The sequence below is a fragment of the Protobothrops mucrosquamatus genome, unplaced genomic scaffold (genome assembly GCF_001527695.2).
Source record: "Protobothrops mucrosquamatus isolate PMUCROS unplaced genomic scaffold, P.Mucros_1.0 scaffold5532, whole genome shotgun sequence".
In the NCBI taxonomy this organism is placed as follows: Eukaryota; Metazoa; Chordata; class Lepidosauria; order Squamata; family Viperidae; genus Protobothrops; species Protobothrops mucrosquamatus.
Genome location: NW_015391387.1, coordinates 19,574 through 29,345, shown reverse-complemented (window position 1 = coordinate 29,345; position 9,772 = coordinate 19,574). Strand labels below are relative to the sequence as shown.

At 39.3% G+C, this 9,772-nt stretch overlaps 1 protein-coding gene across 1 annotated transcript in view; it reads right to left on the bottom strand.

The window, feature by feature from the left end:
* The window catches only part of LOC107299814 (vomeronasal type-2 receptor 26-like), a 9,959-nt gene extending 2,045 nt beyond the window's left edge, over nucleotides 1-7,914 (bottom strand). Inside the window, exons 1-5 of the mRNA XM_015829152.1 lie at nucleotides 7,706-7,914; nucleotides 6,302-6,593; nucleotides 3,934-4,158; nucleotides 3,610-3,792; nucleotides 2,455-2,581 (exon numbers count right to left, since the gene is read on the bottom strand). Coding sequence (XP_015684638.1) covers nucleotides 2,455-2,581; nucleotides 3,610-3,792; nucleotides 3,934-4,158; nucleotides 6,302-6,593; nucleotides 7,706-7,914 — 1,036 coding nt within the window. The remainder of the gene's footprint in view (nucleotides 1-2,454; nucleotides 2,582-3,609; nucleotides 3,793-3,933; nucleotides 4,159-6,301; nucleotides 6,594-7,705) is intronic.
* Between the last annotated feature and the right edge of the window lie 1,858 nt (nucleotides 7,915-9,772).

Sequence of the window (9,772 nt, the reverse complement as noted above, 5' to 3'; positions counted from 1 at the left end):
AGCGGGCCTGACCTAGGGTGAATTTTAAATAGGGAAAATTTTTAATGATTTTAAATAGTCACAGCCACTAATATTTGGATTTTAATTGGTTTTTAGAAGGGGTAATTTTGTATATTGTTTTAACATGCTGTGAGCCGCCCTGAGTCCCATGGGGAGAAGGGCGGCATATAAATTTTGTAAAATAAATAAATAAAATAAAATAAATTTATAGAAAGTACCAGCAAATTCCTCCATTTTACACCAAATTAAAATTTTACATCAGGAAATATCCATAGTAGACAATATAATTACAGGTAGTCCTCGATGTATGACTACAATTGAGCCAAAAATTTCCATTGCTAAGTAAGGCAGTTGTTAAGTAAGTTTTAGTCCATTTACAACCTTTTTGCCACAGTTGTTAAGTGAATCACTGCAGTTGTTAAGTAAATCATGCAGTCATTAAGCAAATCTGGCTTCTCCCATTGATTTTGTTTGACAAAAGCTGGCAAATGGTGATCACAGTTCAAATGTCATAAATACATGCCAATTGCCAAGTGCCCAAATTTTGCATATGTGACTGTTGTAAGTATGAAAAATAAAGTCACTTTTTTAGTGCCATTCAGTGCCCGTAACTTTGAATTTAAACAAATGACTGTAATATAAAAGAAAGTTGAAAGGTGGGTTTTTTTGCAGCCCTTTTCCTTACTTGTTGTACCCCTAATTTTGTCTTTTTCCCCCCACTTTTTTCTATTATTTAATTTTATTTTTAATTTTATTTGTGTATGTGTGTGTGTGTGTGTGTGTATGTATATATGAAATACAGTAAAATTGTTTAAAAATGCACAATGTGGAGATTATAAGAAACACAACTGTAACAGCAAACAGGCTTCTTGGAGTCCAGCAGCCTGACAAATCCAGGCAGGCAACTATCCACACACCGAGAACTTGGCAGGGGCTAAAGATAAAGAAAAGGAGCATTCAATCAAATAGGCAGAGCTAATGTCCCTATGAAAAGAAGGAACCAAGCAAACTGCTGGCCTAAGTTTTCATTTGCTGAATCTAAACCTGTAGAACTGAAAGAACCGCAGTTGAATGAATGAATGAATGAATGAATGAATGAATGAATGAATGAATGAATGAATGAATGAATGGTTTAAACTCTGTGACTCTCTTGTGGGCAACTGACAGAAGGTGCAGTGAAGCAGTCATATAATGGCTTTTTGACAATTCTCCCTCACAGCTAGAAAGACAAGTTCTGGCCTCGTGTTATTCCCATCCTTTCCTGCCAAAGGGAGGACTGCTTTTCGGTTTACTTATTTACTTGCTTATTTATTTATATTCTGCCTTTCTTATTTTTACAACTCAAGGCAGCAAAAATATAATCTCAACCCTGGACCTAGTATAGCCCCGGAGGGAGGCCCTGGAAGGAAATGATTGATTTTGACAGGCCAACGGAGACAGCCATTGAGAAAATGATGCTAAAGCCTATTTGTCGCAGAAGGCAGGTGGTTTTTCTTGGTTGGCCAATGAAGAGAAAGGAAGACAAGAAGGAAAGTAGGAGGGAAACAAGGAGCAAGTAGGACAGGTCCCAGTTGTTGGCTTTGACTACTGGAGTTTCTAGATGTTGAAGAAAGATGCTTTAAAAAAGTCAGTGCTGAAAGAGAAGAGTAGAGCAAAGGAAGTGAGGACGATCCCCACTATTTTTGAGTAGGATAGGAAGGTTATCCTTTTAGGAATACACTGTTCTCGGTTCTTGTTGGGATGTTGGTCCTCAGGGCATCTCATACAGTAGTTGGCATCAGCAAAGAACAAATGCAACACCCACCTTCTTCACTGGTATGCAAATCTTTCAGAGTTAAAGTTAAATTTATCTTGAATTACATTCTGAAAATGTGGAATTGTACTGTTTTTGAGGAACTTTGGTTATACTGAGCGTGGAGAATTGCTAAGAGAATGACTTTGAGAAATTGGGAAAGCATCTTTATTTGGTTTTATGGGGTTTTTTGTTTTTTGATGTATTTTGTTTGTATCTGTTTTAATATGCTGTGCACCGCCCTGAGTCCTACGGGAGAAGGGCGGTATATAAATTAAATTATTAAATTAAATTAAATTATTAAATTTCAGACATTAAAGATTGGATTCATGACATGTGTCAGACCTTTTCAAGCATATAACCACAAATGACTAATGTAGAGATGATATATCTATATATTTTATATTTCTTCCTTTTTTCTGTTTCCCTTGCTATACTTTATTGTCTTTTATATTTTAAGTGTTTTTTATTTTTATTTTATAGGTAGCTAGGTGATTTCTTTGTATCAGCACTCTTTCAGTGGGAGAGAAACATTTCCTTGTTTTATAATGATGAAAAAATAAAAATGCGGGATAAACTAAGAACTAATTAAAGTGCTAGAAATAATTGTGGATATTAAAACTAGCAAGATATGTAAAGCTTTTCCCTCTGGAGTCACCCACCTTCCTGAGTGGAGATGGTCCCTTCTGCACAAGGAACACAATGGTAACAGCAAACTGGCTTCATGGGGTTCAGCAGCCTGACAAATCCAGGCAAGCAACTATCCACACAACGAGACCTTGGCATGGGCTGAAGATTAAAAAGAAGAAACATTCAATAAAACAGGTGGAACTGATGTCCTTCCTAAAACTCAACCAATGCTGCCCAGAATCACCTTGTAAAGGAGATGGACAACATAACAAATAAATAAATAAATAAATAAATAAATAAATAAATAAATAAATAAATAAATAAATAAATAAACAAACAAACAAACAAACAAACCACTGGCCCAAGTTTTAACTGCTGATGTCAACTCTACAACAAACCTGGCTGAAGCCATCTTGTTCATTTTTGGTTGCCACAAGATGGGGGGAGGGATGGGGAGTTTTATGCTATTCTCTGTCACGTGGGAACCAAGGTCATTCTGTTCATTAGACTGGGGGGTTGAGCCTAATGTTAGAAACATAGTTGATTGCATAGGTCAGGGATGTCAAACTCGTGACGTCATGTGACATGTCGTGATGTATCGCAACTTTTTTCCCATTGCTGGCAATGGAGTGGGCGTGGTTTGATCGTGACGCATCCAGCCCACAGGCCAGCAATTTGACACCCCTGGCATAGGTGGGAAGTTTAACTTTGTAATACTGTTACTTTTTGAAGGGAACTTTAGTCTTGGTTTCACTTTTGACCGTGCCGATACTTTGTAACCAATAAACATGTTCTTAGAGGAAAACTCAAGCCTAGGAGTTCTGCTTTAATTGGTCTCATCTATCGGAACTATGACAGCTGAATCTAAACCAGAAAAATTGAAAGAGCCACAAGTAAAGATGGCAAAAATGTATTTAACCACTGTGAGTATCTTGTAGGCATCTGACAGAGGGTGCAGTGAAGCAGCCACAGAGTGTCTCAGATGGATTTTTGATCATTCTCCCCCACAGCTAGAAAATCAACCTCTGCTCTCATGTTGCTCCCATCCTTTCCTGTCAAGAACAGGGGTTGCTTTTCTATTGGCAGCTTTATATACCTCTAACTTCCAGGGAGTTCCTCTCTGAGGAGATATAGGGAGAAGGGTCAACGGCAGGCTAGGAAAGGAATGGAAGGGAGAGCAGAGATACACAATCCATAGAAAACAGGGGATCATCTTTGAAGCTTATCTCAGACACGGCCATTGAGACCAGGTGCAAAGGGAGCATTTCAGATATCTTCACCAAAATGAATTTACTAGAAATGAGGCTGAGAAATTCCTCTTGTGGTTTCCAAGATTTTGTATTGATCTCATTGTTAGCATTGTATTGTTGCTATAACAAACATAAGCCAAAAAGGAATTCTGAATTCTATGTGTCTTTGTGACACATAATCAGTTGGAGAAAAGTCACAGATTTTAAACAAGACATACAAAATATGGAACTGAAAAAAATGATCTTTCCCATCTCATTCACCTGCAAGGCCCTTCTGATTCCATCCTGATCCACTGTGAGCTTGAATTTATCTTCTGAGAGTCCCTTTCTTTCCAGACTCCCAAGTTTCACTTTGTTACAAGTCCAATTGGGAAACGTCTCCCAGTACATGATGTCAAAGTCAATTGCCAGGTCCCCTTTGTCATCCAAATATACACCCTCCATGGAATTATTGTAATACTGGGAGATGTACAGGAAAGGGTGAAGCTACAATAACAAACAGAAATGAATCAGTTGATGAAATTAGGTAAGCAAAACTGATGTCCGAATTCTCCTGATTCCACAGCTGACTGCCCTTTTATTCAGGACTTGGTTAGGGAGGCTAAGAGCTATTCCTCAGAGCTGAGCTAGGGAGCTCTGCATTCATCCTTGCTTTGGAACCAAACAATGATGGTCTGATACTTGTCTCTCCTCTCAGTTACTTCCCAATGATTTGATTTCCTTTCAGGGTCATAGGGGACACAATCTAATAGATTTGAGACACCTGGAAGTTGCCCTTGGATAGTTTCAGAATGAAGGAGGCAAGGCTACTTTTGCACAAATACAATTGAACATAAGACTGTCTCACTCTTGGACTGAGGGTTCAGTGAAGAGAACCTTATAGGAATGGGTGAAAAAAGAAAAATTTAGAGCAAATTTCTGTGGTAACATAGCTGCAAATTAGTAACTAATGGAGAAGGAGATGGGAAAGCCAGCTACTTGTTCCCTGCTCAGCCATGGAAGCTCCCTGCATGACTGGGCCAGTCCCTCCCTCTCACCCCCCAAGAACTTTAATGTTATGTGCAGAAAGATTGTTCTAATTCCAAGAAATCAGAAGGAAAATTAAAAGAGACAGCTATATTCAAGAGAACAAATGCTCTAATTTTCAAATGATCCTGCCAGATATCTGGCAACAGGTTCAGTGTCAAAAACTGTTATTTGAATCCCTAGGCTCCAGCATCTGAGGTAGGGTTCGGGAAGGAGGATTTATCCAGATGGGATTCATTAAAGGATATGATTGTGCCTCCTCATTTCATTTACAGTCTGTCAGAGACTAAATATGTTCTTAAGCTGGTTACAAGGTAGAGAAGCTGCTCCAGTTGAACATGATTCTGTACGTCATAAAGTTCCCCATCTTCATAAAATCAGATAAAAGCAAAATTAAAGGTAACAATCTGTTCATGAAAAACTCAATAAAAGACCAAAAATTCCAGAATTGGAGAGTGGATTCTCCCCTTCAGCAGAAATCTTTGTGATGGAAAAGGAAAGTACCTGCCAAGGCTGCACTCTTTGAAGTCCAGAACTGTTGCCATTCTTTGTGGCCCTTTTCTGGGATCGGAGAGAATAGGTCGCATGTAAAGCATGTGCAACGGTCCAGATGGTGTGATAAATGTGGTAGCCATTCTGGGACAGAATTCTTTCCCTCAACTCTTGAGACACACTGTTTGGTTTTCCCCTCTCTGTGCATCTTGTCCAGCCTTTCGCGGACAGGGCATGCTTTGAATAGGAACATGAAAATAATTGGTTTATAAATCTCTCAGTAAAATACTGAAGTTGGGAGAGATGATCATAATTATTTTTTTTATTTGTGTGACTAAGTAAAGAAAAAATATGATAGTTGTGCCAAGTGAAAGCTACATTACTTGACAACTCCAAAGTGAGGTCCCAGAAAGCTGTTGTAATCCAAAGTTTCCCTACCACAGATGTCCCCAAGTTGGCCAGGAGAAATTGTGTGCTTGATAATCCATGTGAGAAGGTTGAAACCTCAGCATAGTAAAGCAAGATTTTGACTTGGTTCCATTTGTTGAAAAGACCAACATCCTTTTTCTCATAAATGGTATATGAGGAAACGGTTATTGAGAAAACAACACAAATACCGTTCTGATCAAGTATGGGTATGAAGAGTCTCATAAATTTATCTCCATTTTCATTATTTGTACCAATAAGACCCACCAATGTCCATCTGAAATACTGAAGGATTTTGATGATTCCTAGATACTCATTTGTTTCTGTGGGAAAAGTTGAGTAAAAAAAGGGAAATCGCTTTCTGTCTCTCAAAACCTTGGAAGGAAAAGTATAACTGACCTGAAAAGAAGTGAAATATTAACATTTATTCCCACTTCAGTATTTTTAGTCATTTTGAGAGAGATCCCAAGTGGGCACAGTCTCCTATTCAGGCACTGAGGTTTCCGCCACCACCCCTAAAATTTTTCTTCCTCAAATAGTCAATAGGATCCTCCAATATAGATAAGATCCCTGACCAAAGAATCTAATTGGATTCACATCTTATTCAGATTCTTGGTTCCCATCATGTTCATGGGAAACGTATTCCCTTTTAAATGACCAGGCAATCATGCCTGCACAGGTCTACCTGTGGGATCTTGTAGAGGTTCAGCAAGCCTGAGATATGGATGGACATGTCTGCATCAGCTTCTTCAAGGACCACCACTGTGTTTCTCTCCTTTCCACAGCTATAATTTGGAACATCTGCCTCTCCCTTTGAAAGCAAGTCCAGCAAAGCCTCCAAAGTCACTTTTGCGTTGGAATAGCTGTCATGAATATTGTAGCCCAAGGTAACATTGGGTAAGATTAAGGGATTTTGGTTAATCTCCTCAAGGGCGAAAAGGAAGGACAGGACATGCCAATAAACTGTGGAATCTGCACTGCAAATATGGATACATCACATTTTCATCCTGCTTTCAGTCAGAAAGACATATTTAATGAAGGCTCGTTTGACTATATTGGTACTAATAAATACATTAAAATATCTGAGTATAAACTACAAACTACTGCTTGGGCTGATTTAGGGCATAAGTGAGATGAATTGCAGGCACCAGAATGTCATTTTGTCTCCCTGCAAATATATCCAACCGTTTTAGACCTGCAGTAGGACACCTTCTCCACAGAGGAAGACCACATGGAAACAGTCAAAGTTTCAGGGAACCTGATCCTAAGCACCTTGGGGACTGGTAAACTAAGAGCAAGAAATCTCAGAAATACCTCCCCACCCCATTTCCCAACAATAAATTTCCTAAAAATCTAGGAAGAGTCACTTAAAACATCCCTCCTACACTTATATTCACCCTTACTCTCTTTTCTCTCCCGTTCTGTAATTGTGTTATCTTTCCAGACTGAGGAACATTTCATTCAGTGTTGAATTTTACAGTAGAATTTGTTCTAGTTTATTCTGAGGGATGTCTCAGCTCACAAGCATCCGGCTGGATTTAGGGCATAACAAGAATAAATCATTCATTTAGTGCAATCCCACCCTCAGTGCTGAATCTACATGCAGTATGATAAACCTGTGGATGGCACTCAGGCTAAAGGCCATATTTTTCTAAATGTAAGGAAGTAAATCCCTACATTTACCTGAAATCTACTTTTCTAATCTCAACTTCAGGAAGGACAGGCAAAAGGGAATCTGATAAGGGGACAGAGTCTCCAATTAAGTAATGTCTTAATTTTGGAATTGTGCAAGAGGCTTATTCAACCATACTTTAACTATGAATTCATTGAAGAGAGAGAGAGACACATGGAACATTTTGAATCATTTTTTTCTCAGATTCCTTGCCAGAGCTAAGCCATTTATGAAATGAGCTACCTTGCCACCATAAGGAACAAATGAGGTTCCTTGTTACCATAAGCCATTTATGAAATGAGCTACCAATAGACGCTCCTCATATATCTAGGTTGTTCATGTCTCATCTTCCTTCCATCACAATCTCACAACACAATCTCTCTCACAAAATAGAAAGGCATCGATGTAGGGACTTACAGATAAAATTTAGCAGGAGGAGCCATGTTAAATCGGTATTTCACAGATAGAGTAACTGTGGAAGAAGTAATTCCACTGATGAGATGGTCTCCTGAGCTGTAGAAATTCATTTGTAATATTTCATCTGATTTCAAATTCAAGGAGCATTCCACTTTCAGCATCCCACAAATTAGATGCACCAAGAGCAAAAGAAGAATCTGCAGGATCATACTTGGTATGTTGGGTTTAGTCACGTGCATTTATCAAACATGTCTCAGAATAAAGGACTAAATTTTCGGTGGCTTCTGTTATTCAGCAGCTCAGCCAAGATTTTATATTTGAAGGAGATAAAAGTAACTTATCACCTCACATATCCTCCTGAACAATAAGGGGCAAAGAAAATATTAAAACAGCCACAGATTCTGGCACAACTTATCAAATCATGTTGCTCTCAGTCTGTTGTTTACCCTGAAGGCAATCATTGGGGGAAAGATCCCTGGAGAATTAACAAGAAGACAACCTAGACATGACTAATTGTAATGGGAAATATCATCTCTGAAATGTACAAAATTCTGGGTCCATGGGCACAGCTGCAGAAGTTGCTGATTCAGTTCTTGTAACTATCAACCTTTTCAGTGATATATCATAATAAAAATCAAACTCCATATAGTTTTTATAAGATGTAACTTTAGGGTGACCTTTCTTTCACCAGTGAGTTGCTGGAGGCCTTCCATAAGCCTAAAGGAAGGATTTAAAGATGGCGCATTGCATCCGCTACCCAGCAACCATCAACTTGACCAGTGATGGCGAACCTTTTAGAGACCGAGTGCCCAAACTGCAACCCAAAACCCATTTATGCATCGTCGGGTGCCGGGTGGGTGTGGCCCATTGGGTGGGTGTGGCCCATTGGGTGGGCGTGGCTGCAGTGGGAACGGCAGACTGGGACTAAAAAGTTCAATCAATCAATTCCAACTTTGCAAGATCTTTTTTTTCCCGCGAGAAGTTGAAATTGACTGATTGACTGAACCTTTTTTTTTTGTACACGGCGGCGGTGGCCTAAAGTGAAAAGGTTTTATAAAACCCAGCTAAAGGCCTAGGACTGGGGCGACGGCGCGCGTGCCCACAGAGAGGGCTCTGAGTGCCGCCTCTGGCACCCGTGCCATAGGTTCGCCACCACTGAACTTGACCATGAACAACAAATATCATGACATCCTTTGCCTTTTCTCAAATACATGTGAGATTTCTTATGTCTTATTTCCTGTACTTGTATAAAGCATCTCATATCTCCTTTGAGAGATTGCCCGTTAAAATCAAATGAGGCTATCAATAAATATTACTTGTCACCTTGTAGAGAAAATAGCACTATAGCAAGCATGCAAATAAACAAACAAACAAACACAAACACCACCCAAATGCCACTATAAAATACAATAATTGGATTCCAATGACATGTGAAGTCATACTTCGACAAAGTAGACCACAATCTACTGTTTGTAAGCTAGAAAAAGGTAGAATAGACAACATCACCACCAGATGGATTTGTAGCTGGCTGACAAACTGTACTCAACAAGTAGGGCTCAATGGTACTACATCCACATGGAGAGAAATAAGCAGTGGGGTACCACAAGGCTCTGTCTTAGACCCAGTATATTCTTCAATATCTTCATCAATGACTTAGATGAGGGAATAGAAGGGAAATTCATCAAATTTGCAGATGACACTAAACTGGCAGGAATAGCCAACACCCCAGAAGACAAGCTCAGGATTCAAAAAGATCTTGACAAACTTGAACAATGGGCCCTATCCAACAGAATGAGTTTTAATGTGGAGAAAAGCAAAGTTTTACATTTAGGCAGGAAAAATCAAAGATATAGGTGAGACTTGGCTCAAAAACATTAACTGTGAGAGGGACCTTGGAGTCCTAATGGACGATCACTTGACTATGAGCTAGCAATGTGCAGCAGCAACCAAAAAACCTAATACAATCCTGTGGGGTCTTTATCACTTCTAGGTTTTTGTGTTCTGTCCACACCTCAAATGGAATGTTACTGCCTTCCAGGAACTGCCTCCAGGTTAGGAGAGCCCACC